This window comes from Rhinatrema bivittatum, chromosome 7 (genome assembly GCF_901001135.1).
Source record: "Rhinatrema bivittatum chromosome 7, aRhiBiv1.1, whole genome shotgun sequence".
NCBI lineage: Eukaryota > Metazoa > Chordata > Amphibia > Gymnophiona > Rhinatrematidae > Rhinatrema > Rhinatrema bivittatum.
Genome location: NC_042621.1, coordinates 177,497,188 through 177,520,881, shown reverse-complemented (window position 1 = coordinate 177,520,881; position 23,694 = coordinate 177,497,188). Strand labels below are relative to the sequence as shown.

General features: G+C 41.3%; 1 protein-coding gene and 1 non-coding gene across 2 annotated transcripts in view; one reads left to right on the top strand and one right to left on the bottom strand.

Annotated features, from left to right (window-relative positions):
* Positions 1 to 286: 286 nt before the first annotated feature.
* Positions 287 to 368, top strand: TRNAS-GCU. Its single transcript has one exon. It is a non-coding gene; the product is annotated as a tRNA-Ser (tRNA).
* Positions 369 to 9,736: 9,368 nt separating this feature from the next.
* LOC115095595 (dual specificity protein phosphatase 13-like) overlaps positions 9,737 to 23,694 on the bottom strand; it is a 46,095-nt gene continuing 32,137 nt past the window's right edge. Inside the window, exons 4-5 of the mRNA XM_029609529.1 lie at positions 21,467 to 21,684; positions 9,737 to 10,138 (exon numbers count right to left, since the gene is read on the bottom strand). Of these exons, the coding sequence (XP_029465389.1) occupies positions 9,939 to 10,138; positions 21,467 to 21,684 (418 nt within the window). The 3' untranslated portion in view covers positions 9,737 to 9,938. The remainder of the gene's footprint in view (positions 10,139 to 21,466; positions 21,685 to 23,694) is intronic.

The window sequence follows — 23,694 nt, the reverse complement described above, 5'->3', positions numbered from 1 at the left end:
ATCCTCAATCATGGGGTCAATCTTTTGTGCTTGTCAAATGTCCTAGAAAGTTAACTTGGCATATTAGTAGAGACTTAAGACACAACATCACAGTAGGGAGAGAGGAAAATCCTCAAGCTGTCCACAGCCCAACATAAATTCCCAATATCATCTTCAGTCTTATTCCCTGCCTAATTACACACTGCTGCTAACCCAGTCTTTGATAAACTGTTCCAGCCCACTTAGGGGGGGGGACGGGACTGTAGGGCCCGTGCTGGGAATGTGCATCCATGTCATGTGCATCCATGACAAGGTGGCCGGGTGGTGAAGGCGATGGACTGCTAATCCATTGTGCTCTACATGCATGGGTTCGTATCCCATCCTTGTCGGTAGGTCTAATGGTGGGGGTGGAAGGGAAATAGAACCAAAAGGTTACTAAGAGCCAAGAGAAACAGGTAAGTATGAGAGAAAAAAAAAAGTGCGAAGCTTGCCGGGCAGACTGGTTGGGCCGGTTGGTCTTCTTCTGCCGTCATTTCTATGTTTCTATGTTCTCATTTTCACTTCCAGGTCAGTACTGCAAAATGAACATGTACAAGGATAAGTGATGCCAGTTATCAGTGCCCAGCTGCATCAACTTTTCAGTTGTAAAAACCTAGGTAAAGGGGCTATTTCTGTTTTGATCTTAAATAATCTATATAGAAAATCCCTGAACTTGTCCACAACTGCTCTTTTAAGAGATAGGAACTCTAGTTTATGAGTAAGGTAGTTTCTCTCAGTCTTATTCAGACTGTGACTTGAATAGGCTACAGGGATTAGTCATTTTGGATGTGGATGTTATAAAACCACTTGTAGGCTATCCAAGCAAGCATCTATAGCAGGGATAGTAAATTCTAGTTGTCAAAAACCACAAACAGGCCAGGTTTTCTGCATATCCACAATGAATATGCAAGAGTTACATTTGCATGCACTGCCTACATTATTTGCAAATCTATCTCATGCATATTCATTGATGATATCCTGAAAACCTGTCTGTTTGTGGCTCTCGAGGACTGGAGTTGGCCACCCCTGATCTATAGTCATGTATTGTAATGAAATGAAACTTGTATACAGTTGTAAATATTAATGCCAGTTCTGTTTACAATCTCATCTGTTTTTGGGGGTGAAGGAATACAAGCCCCATCCACTAACACTTTCTTCTCCAAATGGAAGCACCAAGCACCAAGGACACAAGGAATGATGGAGCCTACCCAAGGAGGGTCTCCCACCAGATTGGTCACAGCTTCAAGAACACTCAACAAGGTATTTGGACACGGGGATATTACATAAATGTTTGGAAGCACCGCTGGGATCTGGGTGACTCTTTCATCTCCCAATCAGCTGCTGGGGTTCACGTCCTCCTGTGGAACTCAACTCCACCTTTGCACAACCAATATTCTGAGGTTTTCTTCCTTGGTGGGAGGAATTTCTGTTACTTGGGTTTCTAGTTCAGCTAGGTTCACAGCTTGTTCATTGTTCAGTAATTCTAGCTTTGCTAAGTCCTTGATCAGAATGTTGGGAATTATTAGAAAGGGCATGGTTAATAAAACGGAAAATGTCAAAATGCCTCTGTATCACTCCTTGGTGAGACTGCACCTTGAATACTGTGTACAATTCTGGTCGCCGCATCTCAAAAAAGATATAGTTGCGATGGAGAAGGTACAGAGAAGGGCGACCAAAATGATAAGGGAAATGGAACAGCTCCCCTATGAGGAAAGACTAAAGAGGTTAGGACTTTTCAGCTTGGAGAAGAGACGGCTGAGGGGGGATATGATAGAGGTGTTTAAAATCATGAGAGGTCTAGAATGGGTAGAAAGACTAGGGGGCACTCCATGAAGTTAGCATGTGGCACATTTAAAACTAATCGGAGAAAGTTCTTTTTCACTCAACGCACAATTAAACTCTGGAATTTGTTGCCAGAGGATGTGGTTAGTGCAGTTAGTATAGCTGTGTTTAAAAAAGGATTGGATAAGTTCTTGGAGGAGAAGTCCATTACCTGCTATTAATTAAGTTGACTTAGAAAATAGCCACTGCTATTACTAGCAACAGTAACATGGAATAGACTTAGTGTTTGGGTACTTGCCAGGTTCTTATGGACAGGATTGGCCACTGTTGGAAACAGGATGCTGGGCTTGATGTACCTTTGATCTGACCCAGTATGGCATATTCTTAGTTATTTGCTTTTACTCAGCCTGAGGATCCCTTCTCCCATCCGCAAAGATGAAACCCAAGTATGACTGGAGAAGGAGACAAACTCTCCCATCCTGTCTGGCCTTTTTCTTTTCTGCTCTGAAAACCAGGTATCAAGGGTTTCACCCCTCTTGTTGTTCAGGGCGAACATCTATTTGTTTGATAAGCCTGTTTTTCAATATACTTCCAACACAAATCCCTCTTTTAGTCAAAGTTCTACAATTTAAGACTTTACCAATATTTGTTTGTGAAATATTTCACTGTAATTCAGCAGTAACGGTCCGGGGGTCATCATATACAGTTTCTCTAACCAGAAATTCTGTATCAGATCTCTTCAAGAGGTTTCATCACCTTCACAGTAGTGGTCTGATAATCCTTTCAGTCTAGCTGCGGCTTTCCCAGGCTGGCATCTCATGTTATGCTGACTTTTTCTATTGTAATTCATGTAAATGACAGCATGATGTTTCTACCCTTCCACACATTTTCCCGGGTGGGGGGCAGTTTCAGCTTCACAAAAAGAGGCAGGACTGGAAGGCTTCCAGGGATGCAGCTAAACTTTGTGTATTCATTGCTCACAGTCGGTGCCGGTTGGATAAATTTATGTGTGTAAATCTGGCCAGAAAAATAACTGTCCTAAAGGTAGGCAGATAAAATTTGGCACATATCTTTATCTGGAAATATTCAGAAGCAGACTTATGTACCCTATATGTCCCGCTGAACATGTGAATAAAGTTCCAATCATAACTTTAGGCTCCTAACGTTTCCACTTGCCAGTTTACTGAATATTGATCTCATGTGTACAAAATACAACTGCATCTTCATGGTCATGTTAACCTTACCTTAGAAAAACTTTATTAGCTTCTTAAATCTGCCAGAATTTTGTTCAAAATAATTGATTATGCATAAAGTCCTGCACAGTTCCAGTCCCGAGTATATGTAAGAAATAAATTAGAAATGTAAAGACCCTTTGCACTGCCCAGGGCCCTACCAGTCTCTTTATTTTTGCTCTAATTGAGTCCTTTGAAATGAAATAGGAAAGAAATAGAGGAAATGAGATCTGAAACTGGCCTGTTGTGAAGCCATTTTTTGGCACTTTTAAAGAGATTTATGCTGTGAAGATCATGGTACTATGACAATATTAGTCTGAGATGATCCACTGGAAGAAGGGGATTGGTCACTTGGTGCAGCTATAATACATCATATGCTCATTCCCTACAGTTAACTGCAGTCTGTTTAAGGCACTATAAAAACTTAGTCAAAATAAGCGGGATATGCATTCGAGGAACACGTTTACAGCTCTAAGAGAGGACTTACTGTTTTATGCACATTGCAAATGTCAAATCTCCTACAGTAGAATGGTTTGTTCCAGGCCAAATTTCCAAGAGCTGACAGAGAGAACTTGAATAAGTGTATTTATTTATTTATTTTAACATTTTTCTATACCGTCATTCAGTGGGGACCGTCACAACGGTTTACATTAAGGCACATAAAATTGATGCTAAAATATATTAAGTTACACAGGTGCCATTAAGGATCGGTAACATACTTTGTAAACAATATTAATTGGTAAGTGTAATGAATCATGTCCATTTCTCATTCTATCAGTTTAGGATATGAGATTAGCTTTATCATTGTACTTTTATCCTTTATTGATGAACTTAAAAATGAAACTTAAACTAAATAACAAATAAAATTATACACATATTGATTTTGGTTATGTGTTTGTTGTTCAATTGTTTGTTTGTACCTGCCTTCCCCTGGGTACTATTCTCCTTTCTCTTTTTGATAAGCTTGTTTAAAGAGCCAGGTTTTTAAATTTTTTCTAAAGGTTTTGTTGTTACTTTGTAATCTTAACTCCAAGGGCATGGTGTTCCATAGTATGGGTCCTGCCAAGGATAGTGCTCTTTCTCTTACTTGTATTAGTCTTGCTGTTTTGATTGATAGAATAGTAAGAAGTGCTTTGATGGCTGATCTCAGGTTTCTGTTTGGGACATGTATGCGAAGGGCTGTGTTCAGCCAAACTGCTTTTTCATTATGTATTAATTTATGTATGGTGCATAGTGTTTTGTAGGGATGTGAATCGTGTGCCCGATCGTTTTAACAATCGGGTTCAGCTGGGGGGGGGGAATCTGATCGTTACGAGATGTGAATTGGAATCGTTTCCGATTCCAATTCACATCACTAATGAGGCCCGTGCCGATAAAAAAAAAACCCCACCCGACCCTTTAAAATTACCCCCGTAGCCTCCCCACTCTCCCAACCCCCCCCCCAAAACTTTTTACACATACCTGGTGGTCCAGGGGGGCCGCGGGACCGATCTCCCGTTCCCACGCTATCAGCTGCGCTAAAAAAATGGCGCCGATGGCCCTTTGCCCTTACCATGTGACAGGGCAAAGGTAGCGCCGGCGCCATTTTGAATATTGCCAATACGGCCGGAGGGCAGAAGATCGCTCCCGGACCCCCGCTGGACCCCCAGGGACTTTTGGCCAGCTTGGGGGGGGCCTCCTGACCCCCACAAGACTTGCCAAAAGTCCAGCGGGGGTCCGGGAGCGACCTCCTGTACTCCGGCCATATTGCCAATATTCAAAATGGCGCCGGTGCTACCTTTGCCCTCACTATGTCATAGGGGCCGACAATATTCAAAATGGCACCGGTGCTACCTTTGCCCTGTCACATGGTAAGGGCAAAGGGCCATCGGTGCCATTTTTTTAACGCAGCTGATAGTGTGGGAACGGGAGATCGGTCCCGCGGCCCCCCTGGACTACCAGGAATGTGTAAAAAGTTTTTTTTGGGGGGGGGGTCGGGAGAGTGGGGGAGGCTAAGGGGGTAATTTTAAAGGGTCGGGTGGGTTTTTTTTTTTATCGGGCCATCGGCGCCATTTATATTAGTGGCAGCCAAAATGGCGCCGATGGCCCGAGAGCGGGAGATTGCGCCGGGACCCCCCCACTGGACCACCAGGTAATTTAAAACATTTTGGGGGTGTTTGGGAGGGTGGGGGATTTGTTTTAAAGGGTCAGAGTGGGTTTAGGGGATGTTTTGGTGTGCCGGTTTTCCCGCCCTCCCCCGATTTACGATTTTTCACGATAAATCGAGGGAATTTCTATTGTATCGCGACTCTAACGATTTTTGACGATTTAAAAAATATCTGACGATTTTTTTAAATTGTCAAAAAACGATTCACATCCCTAGTGTTTTGTATTGAATTCTTTGTTCAATGGGTAGCCAGTGTAACTCTGCCAGGGTTTAGACTACTAAGTAGAGCTCTCGTTTTGTAGGTCTGTGAGAAATTGCATGGCTACTGGCCTCCCATATAGGCTTATCCTCATAGCTTGTTTGTTGGGATAAAAATAATGACAACTTTGCATTATCTGGTAAATGGCTGCTTCCAGAGGATGACAGGAGACATGACTGGTATCGGTCGTACCTATGTCTCTACTCTTTTTTTCTAGAGGCTGATCTTGCCTGCATGCCTTACCTTATCTAGTATCCTTGTACTAAGCAGGAGAGGAGGGAGGTACAAAGGGTTTTTTTGAAACAGCTCACTTTCCTGATGTCATCGAGCATTCAATTGCACTCATGTACATTTGATTCCTGCAAAGAGCCAGGAAGCCATCTATTGGAATTGTGTCACTTTAGTCTGAGCATATAGGACTGCTATGATCATTGCTTACTGTTAGCTTAAAGATCCAACCAAGCAGACCAAATTCACAAATGCTATGTGAATCCTGGCCACTCAGTCTACCAACCATTTTTTTATTGCATATGCTAAAAATAAAATATTTATTGGTTACAGATATGATGACCATATATTAAGGCAAAGCTTTCCCTATGAATACATCATCGCAAACGGAGCAGGGCCGTTTGAAAGGCGCCAAGCCAGCAGGCGCCACACGCCGAAGGGGCACGACAAAGCTGCACTCCCCTTTGTGCAACCCTTTGTGTTATTTGTTTAAATATGCTCCTTTTTATACCTTTTGCTCAATTGTTAAGAACTTTGATTTTGATGGTTTTATTTTTGTAATCTCTTAGCCTCAGGTACAAAAATTTTAGATTGTAAGCCCTTTTAGGGGATAGTGAATTACCTATTGTGCCTTATTGTAAACCGATGTGATATCTCTTTTTGAAATGAACGTCAGTATATAAAAATCGTAAATAAATAAATAAATAAATAAATAAATAAATAAATAAATAAATATTTGCCAAGTATACAGTAGGGTAAATACTTGAAACACTATAATTTTCAGTGGTAGCAGTAATATGTTCATAACGTCTAGCAATTAATGGTACGCCTTATTCTTTCTGTGCATGTATGCAAGATTATGGCCAGGTCTGGTACGATTTTCAGGTGTAGGTGCCTGTCCCATTGTGGTAAGGTATGGCAAGTAAAATCCAAGCATTATCTCTCTGGGGCAGACACCTACAGCTGAACATTATGCATTGGCACAGTAGCACAATGACCTTGCATGCGAGATTGTGCTCGTCAGGATGCACACACCCATGTTGCATGCAAGCCCATTTTGGTCACATTCCTCCTTACCCCTTTGTTAACTCTCATTTTAGCATGTTTATTTTTTCATTTAGTGTACCTTTTTTATTTTTTTACTCCTGATTGATTTGCATCCAATTAGCTTATTGCATCCCACAGGGCCGCATACACCAGAATTTAACTCCTGCTTTAGCATGGATTTTACCTCATTGGTCCCTATAACCCAGTTTGCTGCTATACCCTCTCCTGAGTAGCCTCTACTCAAGCTTTCAATCTCAATATTTTTTGTCATCTTCCCAACAGCTACTTGCTAGAGACTTCTAGCCTCAAACGGGTGACTTGAAATCTAAATATTGTAAGAGTTGATTCCAGTTTACTTCTACTTTATGTAATTTAGGGTAAATGTTAAGAGTTGCTTGTATAGGTCCATAAATGTAAATATATGGGCTGAGCGTGAACAGCTCTTATTTTAAAACTGGCAACTTATATGTGTATATGCACGTGTGTGCGCACGCAACTGTACTCATGAAAAAAGGGGTGGATTTGGGGAGGGGCAGGGGCGTTCTGGGCAGGCTAACATTTACGCACATAAATCCCAATTTTAAATCTGGCAAATACAGCGTGCATAGGGATACTACCTGCACATATTTACTTCTGATCTTTATCAGTTGAAAGTCTGCAAAAAAAAAAAAAAATCATTATAGCCATAAACTGACTGGGTGAGAGGTCTGGGTAAACTGCGGGGAGTGTAGGCTAAAGAACCAGGGGAGGCTTTGAATGCCTAGATAGAGACTGGGCAAACTGGTGGACTAATAGGGCAAACTGGTTATTTCTTTCACACGTGCATATTTTAAAATATGCTCACTTGCACGTGTAAAAGCTGATAAATCCTAAGGAAAGATATGCTGTTCTTCATTGAACCGCTTAAAATTAGGAGAACACATGCACATGTTAAGCTTATTTTAAATAGTACATGTGCACCTGCATGGATGATTTAAAATTCTAGTGTATGTGTTCTCGTGCCCACATATGTGCTTATGTGAGCACTCACGTGCTGATTTTAAAGTTACCGTCCCTGTGTATATTATCATTTAATTAGTGCATAGAATGTTTTGTGATTCTTCTCTTGCACACAGCCTATCATCTATTTGTTACTTACACATTATGCAATATGTGAGATTAAGTACATCCCTTCACTAAAGCTGCATCGATTGAAGAGTCAGTTTGTCGAACAAAATAATCAATTTCAAACATTTCTGAGGTAAAATCTCTAAAAGGTTTTGGATAATTACAGTGTGAGTGACACCTAAATCTATGAGATTAATTAAGTAAATGCTTATTCCATTTACTTTGCCTGTGAAGAGCATCTATGTAGTGGAAATCTGGTGGCTCCTGGCCTGGCAGTGTAGCATAAGAGTATTTAACTTTCCATGTTATTCAGAACATTGATTTATTTTTGTCAGGAGCCTACATAAGTAGTATTGTGAACGTCCTGTCCTTAAATAATGGATTTTTGCGTATCTATCGATATTGTTTACATTGCATAAAATAATAATTGGCTACAAGATATTTAGTCATCCTACCACCTTGATACTATTCAGAAAAAGTGAATGAATTACATGTTTAAGTATTTAATCCCTTAATATGGGGGGAGGGAGGGGGCAGGGATGTTAGGAGGATACGACGATTTAAGGAAATGCATGCACAAGTGAATTGCCACTGTAACTGAACTGTCATTTCCAGGCTCATTTCTAGACCTAGCGAAGGCTAGTAATAAGTGAATATTGTTACCATCTGGCAAATGTTCAATGACCCATGAGAAATGAGAGGATTCCTGGTGAACAGCTTTCTATTTCACAAAGCCCATTATAACACATCTTTGATGGCAGTCACTGCAGAAAAGAACATGATTGAATAAGCACAGGAACTGAACTATTCGCTCACTGCTATAGGTGGGCTTTCCAGAATAGTATTTCTTAACGTTTTGTATGCCAGGCCCGGCTAGCTACCTTCCTGAAATTTGGTAGATCAGTTGTAGTACTGATGAGTAGGAATAGGGTGAGGATCTCCCAGAAAATTAAAGAGCCTGGGGAGGAATATACTACTTCCCCCGCCCTTAATTTCATGGTTCAGCTCTGCAGCTGGTCTGTGTCATTTTTAGAAGGTAACTAGCCAGTTTAAGAAAGTTGTTTCTGACCACGGTGCACAGTTCAGTTCAGTGTGTGCAGCTGCAGGACAGGGCTTACTTCCTTTTTTTCCCCTCCTGCAATCACGTTATTCTCTGGACTGGCAGAAAAGCTGGCAGAGGCTAGTTCCAGTCCAAGGAGTGGAGGTTGAGAAACACTGCTCTAGAACATGGTGGAGATTCATTGGTAGGATGCTGTATGTGAGTCTGCTTTTCTGCTGTGAGGGCTTGTACATAAATGGAAGACTTACTATGCTTTCTGACTTGTACCTTTAAGATTAGATTAACTTAAAATAAAGATGACCTCCCTCATGACAAGATGTATACTAAATCACTGTACCCTATGCAGTATTTCATAATACGCATAGCTACCAATAATATTCATTTTATGATGTTTTGCAGAATTCTAGTACACATATTAATCCTAAAGAAAAACTGGATGTTTTGTGGAATGTTTAGTGACTCAACATAAAAATTATCCAAATAAACTGCATCTGAGCTTTCAAGGCAACATAGTTCCCTCCACAGATATGATCTACAATGTTCCATATTTTTGGGGTTATTAAGTTGCTCGCTATGCCATTGGGACCAGAGTTGTTAGCGAGAAATTTACAAATTCTCTCGCACTCTGATAGGTCCATGTTGGTTATAATGTCGACCAATGATTTCACATATTGCATGAACCAAACAGATTCCATGCAACACCGCTCCAAGCATGGCTGATAACAAGAGCTCTAAGGCATTGCAAGGGAGCACCTCAAAGAATTAAAAAAATAAAAACAGCAGTACATTTTTTTTTAACTGTTTGAAGATGGATGTTACTACTTGCTGTATGCATTGTTGAAATATTGAGCAGTATACAAAGGATGTGTCTTTCTTTTATCAAAAAAGAATAATATCAAAGAACTATAATACAATGAACAGTGATTAAGCAAATATTACATAAACTGAAAAAAAATACAATTACATACAGTATATAAAATATTAGTCCTTGGAGCACTTCTTTAGTGAGACTACAGAAAGAAGTACTAAAATAGCAACCTGCATTAGTTCATACTCCAGTTAGCTGTTCTTTGTTTGACGTAGCTGTATATCCAAATTTTGTAGCTGTTTCAGGAATCCTGGGTTTGGTGAAATCCATCGATGTTCCTTCACTGTTTTGATGGCCTCAACCAATGAGAGATGATGGTGAATCATGAGATAGGCAAGCACCAAAGTTGCTGACCTGCTTATTCCCATAGCACAATGCACAAGAATTTTAGCTGGTTAAAAAAAAATGCAATGTAGTTACTCCTGTTGGATTAGTAAACTATTTTATTAGTATTCTGTAGCAGGAATGTTTTTATTTTAACCTACTTTCTGAAGGTGAAAGAAGGCTTATGAGATCATTATGTGTGTGTCCTCCTAATAACGTTTGTATTTGGCTTACTGTTCACACCAAATATTCAAGACATAGTTGGAGGAGGAGGAGGTGGAGGTAAGGCCATAAGGACTGATAGGGATGCTTTTTTTCATGCAAATCCGTGCACCATGCTCACATGCACCTTTCGGAAAGCAGACTCCTTTAATTGAGTGAATTTCTTTACAAGGTTAAAGTGGAGAGCCAAACCAGTGGACAAGGTGGTATAGGGAATTCCATAAAAATGCCCAAGAAGAAGGTGACCAAAGAAAAAAAATATTCTCATATGCAGAAGATTTTATAACAATTATTGCTTTCTTGGGGAGGAAAGTTGAAACGAAAGTCACAAAACAGCAAATCTCATCTTTCTGCCATAAAATGGTCAAATCAATATGTTCTAACAAACAACTGGAGTGACAGATCACACATTCAAAAATGACAGAAGTGGTGGATGTATGATATAGAGTTTATAAACTGTCCATAACTTGAAAATTCTTTCCATAACTAGAGTTATTTTGTGAAGCTCTCAATAAAATGGTTTCTAAGTGACTATTAACAGCATTTTTTAAGTTATGGGCAGTTTATAAACTCTATATCGAACAACCACCACTTTACAAATCAAAATGTTAACATACCTTATATCTTATGCATATTCCTTTAATCAAGTTTTTTTTAAATGATTTGCATATTATATTAGGAGTCACTCATGTGTAACACTTGTGGCCCTGCTTGGTCATTAGAGGTGCATTAATGTGAATCTGTCTTAAATACAGAATCTTCCAACCTGAAAGATTCACAGGAGTCCAAAGAGTAGATGTATTTGCTAACTTTGAGAATTTTCCAGCATTAGTGGATACCCTAAGGGTTCAGAAGTGTTATGAAGTATTTTCTATGTTCTACTATTAGGAATTTTATAGCAAAAGAAGTTCAGAGGAAGTTCAAAGGGTGTATATGTAATTTATTTGAGTGACAGGGAGATTCTTCCCCCAAAGGGAATGGAACAAATAAGAAAGTATAACATATGCTTTCCATGAGGCATCACAGGTGTTTGAAGGAGTACTGGTAGAGTTTGGGGTTAGTCTGAAGATTTGATCTGATAAAGATCTGAGTTATGTAAAGTAAAGAAGAAAGGGACAAACTATAAGAAGGGTTCCTGTCCTGCCATTCCAGTCCTTTGCTGTATCTCTGGAAAGGAAGAAAACTCCTTCTTTGGGATATTTCAGAAGTGAGACCTGGAACATCTGTCCACCAGAGACAAGGGAAGGATTCTTCTGGGTTAGATGAATGTGCATGTAGTGTGCAAGAGCTTAAGAGAGTCCATCAGCTTTCTGTGAATGGCAGAGAGCCTGGGAAAGATTCTTATGACCTATAAAATCTGAATTTTGGAAAATAAGTTGGAGGATTGGAGGAATATGGATTATGTACTTTCTGAGATTAGTATTTCTACTGTTTTGCTCTGGACTCTATTTGTTTTGTACTGCTGAACCGGTTAGTTTCAAAGTAAACACTTTCCAGTTTGGAGCACCACCTTGGCATGGACTGTGTGCTAAATTTTTAAGGTAACCTCTGCCCATTTTGGCATTGTAGGAGTTTCTGCCCCCATTCCAGGGGACGTAGAGAGACTTTCCCTACTCTAGTTGAGTGAACCCAGTGCTCTCAGGGATGGAAATGTGACCTCCAAGCAAAGTTGGGGAGAGGGGTAACATAAGCTTCACCAAAATCTTTGCATCAGGTGCTCTTTATAATTGTGTGCCTTATATCACTTTTAATTAGGATGTAAATTAAAAAAACATTTTACCTGTGTAAATCGACTGCCTGGAAATTGCCCAGCATCAGTGCAGCTAAAGATACTTGAGGTGTTGCACAGCATGCATACTTTTAACCAGATTTAGAGGAGATGTTGCCAAGAATGTGTTTAGGTGGGGGGAGGAAAATGGAATCTATGCAGGTTATTTTCAATGAAAAAGGGATTTGCACGCAAAGCAGGTGCAAACATCCATAGACACTTTGCACACATGGCTAGTTTTACAGCGAAAGTGCACGTGTATTTTTGCTTTGAAGATTGGTGCAAAGTCCACAGGTAAAAAGTACCTATGGACATTGTCCCACTGTGGACTTCTTGAAAATTGTCCATTCAGGGTTTGATTTTATAGTAGCCTACCTAAATTAACATAGTTACATAGATGGCAGAAAAAGACACAAATAACATATTAAGTAGAGCTTATCCAGCTTTCTAACGGTCCGCTGAAAGTCAGAAGCCGCTAGATAACTGAATTGGTCACTTATTTGGCTATCTCTTAGCTGGCGAGATAATGGGCAGGCATAACAATGCCACTGAATATCCCTTGTAACTTAGGCCTAGATTCATCATTTTGCCATAAATATCTCATAAACAATGCCCACGATAAAAAAGGGATGTGGTTACGGTAATTTTCCTGGTACTTCTTCACATAGGTATTTTACCACAATTATTTAAATTTACATTTATAGATAAATTTACATTTATATTTATTTTTATTTATATATTTATTATATTTATTATATTTATATATTTATTATATTTATATATTTTTATATATATATATATATATATATATATATATTTAATTATATTATATATTTATATATATAGATAAATTTACATTTATCTCACCCACGATATTTTCCCCTCACCAAAAAGTTAACTATTTATACCACTGTTATAGGGAGCACTAGTAATTCGGGGTAAGGTTTGTGGGGTGAGTTCAGTTTTGGGGGCCAGTTTAACATGTGTTCCATGTTCTCTGTACCTAGCTTGATTGTAGCTAGGTAGAGAGAATATGGTACAAATCTACTCTTTCACTTTCCATCACTCCAAATCATAATAAATCTTCACTGATGGCAACCATGCTGTTCCTACGTATGTCTGTGCATGTTAAACTGCCCCCCAAAACCCTGCAAACCTCACCCCGAGGTCATAATGCCCCCCTCTTAAGTTGTATAAAGAGTTCCAAAATCAATGGGCCTCTACAAAGGCTCAGGCTCGCGCTCTCTCTCTCTCTCTCCTCGTCTCCTCTTCCTTCTCCCTTGCCCCTCTCTCCTCCCAAACCGGGATTTGCGATAAATGCCGTAACACACAGCTATCACAGGCATAACACCAAGAAAAAAGGTGTAGTTATTTCTGGAGTTAAATCCCACAATAGCGTGCATTATGTTATCGCACGCAATGTTAAACAGCTCTGATTTCCATTTTCTCCACCCAAACTCCTCCTGCTTGAATACATTTTTCAAATTTGCATATGCATTTCACGATGCGGTATTTATTGCATGCATTAGGGTGTTATTGTGGGCGTTAGGGCCTTAACGCCCTAACACAATTTGATGAATGACCCCTAAGTTACTTGAATAACCATCTTTCAATTTTGGGCCCCAACTTTGGTACCATTTTTTTCTCCACCACCAATACTACTAGGAGGGCATTAAATTAAATAAGGCAGCAAATACATGTGTTTCACACTTTTCAAAGCAGACTTATGTACATAAAAAGAGGGCTTAGCTGAACAGTGAGCACTGGAAACCCTTCATTATTACCTTCAGGGAAAGTCCTTTATCCTGGGAAAGTAGCATATGTCTCTCTAAAGTGTTTTCATGTAATGAAAGAAACTAATCCATGTCTCACTGGCTGGTACTTGGATTTACAGCCATACAGTTTCAAGGCTTATTACAGAACTTAGTGCAGATTGTGTCCCAAGAAGGAGAAAACAGGGATTCTGCTGAGTTTGTATGTACACACACACTCAACGTGGAAAGGTACCTACTGTACCTGAATGTAATTCGTTTTGAAGTGCCTGAAAAGTGTAATAAAAATCAAATAAATAAATAAAGACATAAAATGTCATGGGGGTTTATATATGCCCTACTGAAAAAATGGTGAGCAAGCAAAAGATTAAACCCAAAAAAGGCAGATGATATTTCAGAAGCTGACTGCTGTAGTCACTATTAAGAATATACGAGAAACTAATTTTTGTTGCCAAAAGTGTTAAGAATTTAATATATTATACTTTCTCCTACTTCCAATGCAATAGTTCAAATTCTTCCATCTAGCAGGAGCCAGAGTTAAAAGTAGCATGTTCTGATACTACTGAGATTTAAACTAAATTATGTATAAATGTGCACAGGCCAAGACTGAAATAGAGGAAGGGCAGCCATTATGTACATCTGTGCAGGGCATGTACAAGGAGGCACAAAACCAGGAACATACCAGTTAAAACTAGATTGGAACAATTAGAGATAAGACAAAAACAAGTCTAAATATGATCTGGGTTGTAGGACACAGAAGCCAATCAGCTTAACCCAAGAGTATGAAAAATGTATGCTTTTTATGATAATTTAGGCTGTGTAAAGACTGCACCGAGCTGAATAACATATATGTGTTTGCTAGAGTTTAAAAATGTGTGTAAGGGGAAGTAACACTGAGAGCAGCAAATTGAGAAAACTGGGTACAAGAGCATCTGCCGGTAAGCTTTCTTTGGTAAAGCGTTACAAATAAAGCTGCTTTTTGGAGCATTCCACTCTCTGGTCCTCTTTGCTAATTACTGAAGGATTTTAAGCACTTATTTGCGGTTGTATGGACTTTATGATTTTTTTTTTGCTTAATAGGAGGTTTGAGTAATTTCTGAGCAGGCTGCTAAGAGGTATTTGTAGTGGATAGATAGACTGGTCCTATTTGGAGTCTGCCTCTCCCTCCCCCTCATCCAATCATCTCGTTTCTTGCTTTTCTGATATAGATTTTTTTCTGTAAGGCAAAGACCTAATTTCTTGCAACCTTATGTGAACATCTCCCCCCCCCCCCACCCCAAGGGAGAGAGGGTAAAGAACATGCTACCATTTAAGTGAACTGCAGCAGAGGAAAAAAAAAAAGAACAATGCAACTATGTAATAGGGATGTGCAGAAGGACGCCATATGTTGCATTCGGAATTCGTATTTGTCGGGAGGCAGATACGTTGCATTCGGCAAGGGAGGCCCCCAATACGTTAATGCGTTCATTCTTATTCATTTCCCAGCTAAAATTGAATTAACTACAACCCCCCACCCTCCTGACCCCTCCCAAGACTTACCAAAACTCCCTGGTGGTCCAGCAGGGGGTCCGGGAGCCATCTCCTGCACTCACGCCCTCGGCTGCCAGAATTCAAAATGGCGCCGATAGCCTTTGACCTTACTATGTCACAGGGGATACCGGTGCCAATGCTCAGCCCCTGTCACATGGTAGGAGCAATGGATGGCCAGCGCTATTTTGAATATTGGCTGCCGACGGCCTGAGTTCAGGAGGTCGCTCCCGGACAACCGCTGGACCACCAGGGACTTTTGGCACGTCTTGTGGGGGTCAGGAGGGTCCCCCAAGACTTGCCAAAAGTCCCTGGTGGTCCAGCGGGGTCCGGGAGCAACCTCCTGCACTCGGGCCGTTGGCTGCCAGTAATCACAATGGCGCTGATAGCCTTTGCCCTCACTATGTCACAGAGACCGACCAATGGCACCGGTAGCCCCTGTGACATAGTGAGGGCAAAGGCTAACAGTGCCATTTTGAATACTGGCAGCCGACGGCCCGAGTGCAGGAGGTCGCTCCCGGACCGCCACTGGACCACCAAGGACTTTTGGCAAGTCTTGGGGGACCCTCCTGACCCCCACAAGACTTGCCAAAAGTCCCTGGTGGTCCAGTGCGGGTCCGGGAGTGATCTCCTGCACTCAGGCCGTCGGCTGCCAGTAATCAATATGGCGCCGATAGCCTTTGCCCTTACTATGTCACAGGGGCTACCGGTGCCTTTGGGCAGCCCCTATCACATGGTAGGAACACAAGATGGCACCGGCCAGCTATTGCTCCTACCATGTAACAGGGGGCGACCAATGGCACTGGTAGCCCCTGTGACATAGTAAGGTCAAAGGTATCGGCGCCATTTTGAATACCGGCAGCCGAGGGCATGTGCAGGAGATGGCTCCTGGACCCCCCACTGGACCACCAGGGAGTTTTGGTAAGTCTTGGGGGGGTCAGGAGGGTGGGGGTTTGTTTAAATTCGCTCCTTTAGATGACCAAATAATTCGGCGAAGATTCAATAATTCGGCGAAGATTCATTGTATTCGTGGGGAATCACGATACGTTTCGCTTCCCCATGAATACAACGAATATGGCCCTATATGTTGCTGATTACCAATACGTTAGAAACGAATGCACAACCCTACTATGTAACATGAGCCGCCAGCCCAGGAAATCCAGAATAAGACTGATAAGTTTGCAAGACACATTACTGTGAATGTGCTTTAAATAACCATTGAATAGATGAGTCAGAGACTCAGGTAGGGGAATTTGCATGTCACAGCCCCCTAGACCACTGTGGTAACTTGCAGTGAAATATCACTTTAAATCATTCAGAATTATGGCTGGAAAAGTCCTACATTGGAGAATTCTGAATGAGAGAGGGATTTGTGAGAATAATGTACTGAAAAACAGTCCTAGGAAGCAAACCAATTCTCACCCTGACTAACAAGGAGAGTCAGACCTTTGGGTACCCAGTTCTCAGACAACAGAAAAAAAAGTAGGTAGGATGGAAGGGTGTGCACACACTCTCTCTTCCCATGCTCTTGCCTGGGTCTTGGCCTTTTGGCTGAGAGAAGGTGACCCATCCAGGCTGGGTAACAGCAGAGCTAAAATCACTAAAAGCTGAGACTGCGGAAGGCCTGAATCACTGAGCACTAAACAAACCATGTGCCTAGTGGAGCTGTAAACCCAAGCCAGGAAAAGCCCTCTTGCCAAGGGAGAAGAACCGAAAGATAGCAGCAGATCTGGAGGTAGAGTGATTTCCCAGGAGGGTGGGGACCCTGAGTCCCCTTGAGCAAGGGGCCCCCAGCAGCAGATTGTGCAGCCCCCCAGGAGGGCATGGACTACAATGGAAGATCGGAGGAAGAGGATCCCGGCGGTAGCTTGGGAGGTGACCCTGGATCCCCATTGAGCAAGGGGACCCCCAGAGTCATATTGAGTAGTCATCTAGGAGAGTGTGGACTCCAGCAGCAGATCGAATGGTCCCTAGGAAGGTATGGACCCCAGCAGCATTCCAGGAGGTGGAGTTGGGTCCTCCAGGAGGGCAGGACCCCAGCATTGGGGCACCAAGGAGATGGCAGCAGTTTAGATACAAGAGACCCCCCCAGGCTAGCACTATCCACCACCCCAGTTGCATCTTTTCACATGGGTGAGACTTGGGGAAAAAGAGGGAGGATAATAATAACTCTTGCTTAAGTGGGAACTCAAGAGGTCCCTTCTATTCTATATGGTGGTATACTGTGGGGGCCAACAACCTCAAATTGCCAAATATTAAATGTTTTTGCTATCTTGTAGAAATGTATATAGTTTTGTAGCCTGAGACTATTGACCATGAGTAGATAAGTGTGCTGTTTGACATCCTATTAGTGAAATGAAAGATAGTAGTAGTAGCAGCAGCACTGACAGCTGCCCAGGCATGCAGTCTGGGGAGAAGGGGGGATTTGATTGTGGAGGAGTAAAAAGATCTCCATTGTCAAACACTCATATAAAAGATAATGAACTTAGAAGTAGGCAAGATAACCTGGAGTCCTACTGCAAAATCTCCTCAACATATTTTGAATATATGCATCCTTCATCCATCAAACCTCTGCTTTTATACTCCCTTCAAAACACCTTCATCCAACAGTTGGACAACATCCTGCATGAGACTAAATACAAAATTGAATCTTTATGGGTAGAAATCCCTTGTGAAATCCCTTGTGTATCAGGGAAGACTACAGTGATAGGGGTATACTACCGTCCACCTGGTCAAGATGGTGAGATGGACAGTGAAATGCTAAGAGAAATTAGGGAAGCTAACCAAATTGGTAGTGCAGTAATAATGGGAGACTTCAATTACCCCAATATAGACTGGGTAAATGTATCATCGGGTCACGCTAGAGAGATAACGTTCCTGGATGGAATAAATGATAGCTTTATGGAGCAATTGGTTCAGGAACCGACGAGAGAGGGAGCAATTTTAGATCTAATTCTCAGTGGAGCACAGGACTTGGTGAGAGAGGTAACAGTGGTGGGGCCGCTTGGCAATAGTGATCATAATATGATCAAATTTGATTTAATGACTGGAAAAGGAACAGTGTGCAAATCCAAGGCTCTCGTGCTAAACTTTCAAAAGGGAAACTTTGATAAAATGAGAAAAATTGTTAGAAAAAACTGAAAGGAGCAGCTACAAAAGTAAAAAATGTCCAAGAGGCGTGGTCATTGTTAAAAAATACCATTCTAGAAGCACAGTCCAGATGTATTCCACACATTAAGAAAGGTGGAAAGAAGGCAAAACGATTACCGGCATGGTTAAAAGGGGAGGTGAAAGAAGCTATTTTAGCCAAAAGATCTTCATTCAAAAATTGGAAGAAGGATCCAACAGAAGAAAATAGGATAAAGCATAAACATTGGCAAGTTAAATGTAAGACATTGATAAGACAGGCTAAGAGAGAATTTGAAAAGAAGTTGGCTGTAGAGGCAAAAACTCACAGTAAAAACTTTTTTAAATATATCCGAAGCAGAAAGCCTGTGAGGGAGTCAGTTGGACCGTTAGATGATCGAGGGGTTAAAGGGGCACTTAGAGAAGATAAGGCCATCGCAGAAAGATTAAATGATTTCTTTGCTTCGGTGTTTAAAAAAGAAATTTCAGACCTATTAGTAAAAATTTGTAACTTATCATTAAAATCATCCATTGTACCTGAAGACTGGAGGATAGCAAATGTAACCCCAATATTTAAAAAGGGCTCCAGGGGCGATCCGGGAAACTACAGACCGGTTAGCCTGACTTCAGTGCCAGGAAAAATAGTGGAAAGTGTTCTAAACATCAAAATCACAGAACATATAGAAAGACATGGTTTAATGGAACAAAGTCAGCATGGTTTTACCCAGGGCAAGTCTTGCCTTACAAATCTGCTTCACTTTTTTGAAGGAGTTAATAAACATGTGGATAAAGGTGAACCGGTAGATATAGTATACTTGGATTTTCAGAAGGCGTTTGACAAAGTTCCTCATGAGAGGCTTCTAGGAAAAGTAAAAAGTCATGGGATAGGTGGCGATGTCCTTTCGTGGATTGCAAACTGGCTAAAAGACAGGAAACAGAGAGTAGGATTAAATGGGCAATTTTCTCAGTGGAAGGGAGTGGACAGTGGAGTGCCTCAGGGATCTGTATTGGGACCCTTACTGTTCAATATATTTATAAATGATCTGGAAAGAAATACGACGAGTGAGATAATCAAATTTGCAGATGACACAAAATTGTTCAGAGTAGTTAAATCTCAAGCAGATTGTGATAAATTGCAGGAAGACCTTGTGAGACTGGAAAATTGGGCATCCAAATGGCAGATGAAATTTAATGTGGATAAGTGCAAGGTGATGCATATAGGGAAAAATAACCCATGCTATAATTACACGATGTTGGGTTCCATATTAGGTGCTACAACCCAAGAAAGAGATCTAGGTGTCATAGTGGATAACACATTGAAATCGTCGGTTCAGTGTGCTGCGGCAGTCAAAAAAGCAAACAGAATGTTGGGAATTATTAGAAAAGGAATGATGAATAAAACGGAAAATGTCATAATGCCTCTGTATGCTCCATGGTGAGACCGCACCTTGAATACTGTGTACAATTCTGGTCGCCGCATCTCAAAAAAGATATAATTGCGATGGAGAAGGTACAGAGAAGGGCTACCAAAATGATAAGGGGAATGGAACAACTCCCCTATGAGGAAAGACTAAAGAGGTTAGGACTTTTTAGCTTGGAGAAGAGACGACTGAGAGGGGATATGATAGAGGTGTTTAAAATCATGAGAGGTCTAGAACGGGTAGATGTGAATCGGTTATTTACTCTTTCGGATAGTAGAAAGACTAGGGGACACTCCATGAAGTTAGCATGGGGCACATTTAAAACTAATCGGAGAAAGTTCTTTTTTACTCAACGCACAATTAAACTCTGGAATTTGTTGCCAGAGAATGTGGTTCGTGCAGTTAGTATAGCTGTGTTTAAAAAAGGATTGGATAAGTTCTTGGAGGAGAAGTCCATTACCTGCTATTAAGTTCACTTAGGGGCGGATTTTAAAAACGAGCGCGAATAGCCTACTTTTGTTTGCGCTCCAGGCGCAAACAAAAGTACGCTGGATTTTAGTAGATACGCGCGGAGCCGCGTGTATCTGCTAAAAACCTGGATCGGCGCGTGCAAGGCTATGGATTTTGTATAGCCGGCGCGCGCCGAGCCGAGCAGCCTACCCCCGTTCCCTCCAAGGCCACTCCGAAATCGGAGCGGCCTCGGAGGGAATCCTCTAACGCCCTCCCCTCACGTTCCCCTCCCTTCCTCTACCTAACCCACCCGCCCGGCCCTGTCTACACCCCCCCCTTACCTTTGTTGGGGGATTTACGCCTCCCGGAGGGAGGCTTAAATCCCCGCGCGCCAGCGTGTCTCCTGCGCGCCGGGCCGCGACCTGGGGGCGGGTACGGAGGGCACGGCCACGCCCCCGGACCGCCCCGGGCCATAGCCACGCCCCCGTACCTGCCCCCAAAACGCTGCCGACACACCCCCGAAACGCCGCGACGACCGGGCCCGCCCCCGACACGCCCCCAACACGCCCCCCTCGGTGAACCCCGGGACTTACGCGAGTCCCGGGGCTCTGCGCGCGCCGGGAGGCCTATGTAAAATAGGCTTCCCAGCGCGCAGGGCCCTGCTCGCGTAAATCCGCTCGGTTTTGGGCGGATTTACGCGAGCAGGGCTCTGAAAATCCACCCCTTACAGAATAGCCACTGCCATTAGCAATGGTTACATGGAATAGACTTAGTTTTTGGGTACTTGCTAGGTTCTTATGGCCTGGATTGGCCACTGTTGGAGACAGGATGCTGGGCTTGATGGACCCTTGGTCTGACCCAGTATGGCATTTTCTTATGTTCTTATGTTCTTAATAACAGTGAAGGGGCTATAGATGAGAAAAAAATAAATAGAAGGTTCTTTTTGGTTTTCAGACAATTTTCCTTACCTAGGAACAACAAGGTAAGATGTATATGTATTGGATTGGATTGCCAGCAGATTAAATACCGTACCTCTGTTGATTATCTTGACCTATCACAATTATGACATTTAACAAATAGAAAATTTAGTCAGCAAAATAATTCCATACCTTCTGGTGTACTGAGGGCCTTCTGTATATATTCTGCTGCAGGGAAAAAATATTTGCTCATATCAAAGTCTGGAAGATCACTGGCTGGTACACCATTGTAATCAATAGTAGTGCCATAAAAGTCATCACTTCCTTGGCAGAACATCGTGCCATGGGCAGCATTCAGCACATGCGTGATACCCATCTTCCATAAGAGAAACTTGTCGTGAGCCGTAACTCTAAATTTAAAGCAAGATCAACAAATATATTAGCAAAGGAATATATAATATACTTGGGATCAATTTAAAAAAAAAAAAGCTCAGTGCTTAAATTAGATTCCTAAATTATGGTGGATTTTCAGTTGAATTTAGGAATCTATGTTTTCAGTTGAAAATCTCCTAAATTTAAGTCTGCAATTAATTTTCCTAGATTTAGGCACCAAAATGTAAGTGCCTAATTCCAAAAATCATTACTAGGCACCTAATTTTTCCCCCTCCCTCACTCTGCCCCTATAGCCACCCAGTTTGTAAACACCCAGATTTAAGTACCTAGTGAAAATAGGTTCCTAAATCTCAGTTTCAGTCATTTTTTAAAGGAGTCACCTAACTCCTTAAGTAGGAAATAGCAAGCTATAAAATCATTTAAATAAATAAACCCTTTGAAAATTGACCTTTTGTGTTTCCATAAACACTGCATCTCTTAACTCGCTATCTAGTCATCACTAGCTTTACTTGCATCAGCCAGACTATTTCAGTTAGCTGTAGCCTTCTATGTTTCTGAAAGGCAGCCTGGGTAGTTAGGGTGCCAGATAAATAACATGTAGGCATACATATAATAAATATACAGCGTATATCAACAAAATGGGAAATTATACATAGCTATGCAAACATTCTTCATTTCAGTTTTACTTTCTGGACAGCAATACAAATTAAAAAGTAGCTTGTTGAGATCACAGTATTTAACCGAGTACCTATAAACATTAGCTATAATACAAATCTCTGCCAAGTACCAGATATACAATTTTGGCAGGAATCAACTAGGCCCTGTTGAAATTTTCAGAAAATCAGTAAAATCCCTATTACTCATATTACCGTTGGAGGATAAAAAAGTCAAGAAGTCCAAATAAATCCCTCAGCCACTTTTATTTTTATTTATTTATTTATTTAACATTTCTTTTATACCGATATCCGTTCGCACATCGTATCGGTTCACAGTGAACAAAAAACCATTGGGCAGTGCCCGTACATATAACATATAACAGATAACATAATATAATATGATGAACTAGGCAACATAAATAAATTTTTGGGAGGAGCCCTTACATATAACAGGCATCAATGGGTAGATGCTATGGAATATAACTATAACTATATACATGAAAGTGAAAAGTACAAAATCATCAGACATAAAGGCGTTCATACCAAGATATCAGTATAACATTCATAGGGGGGTTTTATGTAATAGGGGGTGAGATGGAGTAGGCTTGCTGAAAGAGCCATGTTTTAAGTTTCTTTTTGAAAGTGGGGGTATAGGTCTCTATGCGGATATCATGAGGCAGTGAGTTCCATATGGTGGGGCCGGCAAGAGAAAAGGCTCTGTTAATAGTGGAGGAGAGTTTAAAAGAATTAATAGATTGGGCACGGAGTGTTCCTTGGAGAGCTGGGCGTGTAGGTCTCTTGGAGGTATGAGGTAAGAGGGGGGGTTAAGCCAGTTGAGGTTGGAATTTACTAGACTCTTATGTATGATCGAGAGTGTTTTATAAAGAATTCGTGACTGTATAGGGAGCCAGTGTAGTTCAATAAATGTGGGGGTGATGTGATCTCTTTTCTTTGTGTTTGACAATATCCTAGCGGCGGCATTTTGTAGGAGTTGAAGTGGCTTAGTGTGTGTTGCAGGAATGCCAAGTAAGAGCGCATTACAATAGTCAATCTTCGATAAAATAATAGCTTGGAGGACTGTACGGAAATCATTGAAGTGTAGTAGGGGTCTGAGTTTCTTTATTGTTTGGAGTTTAAAATAGCAGTCTTTTATGATGGATTTGATGAATGGTTTAAATGAGAGGTGATTATCAATAATAACTCCTAAGTTGCGAGTGTGCGATGGGAAGTTTGTAGCTGAGTAAGCAGGAGGGATGTCTGGGATCGGTTGCCTATTAGATATGATTAATAGCTCAGTCTTGTTGGAATTAAGAGCTAGGTGCATGTCTTTTAGGAGTTGGTTGATAGAGGAAAGACAGGATTCCCAGCTGT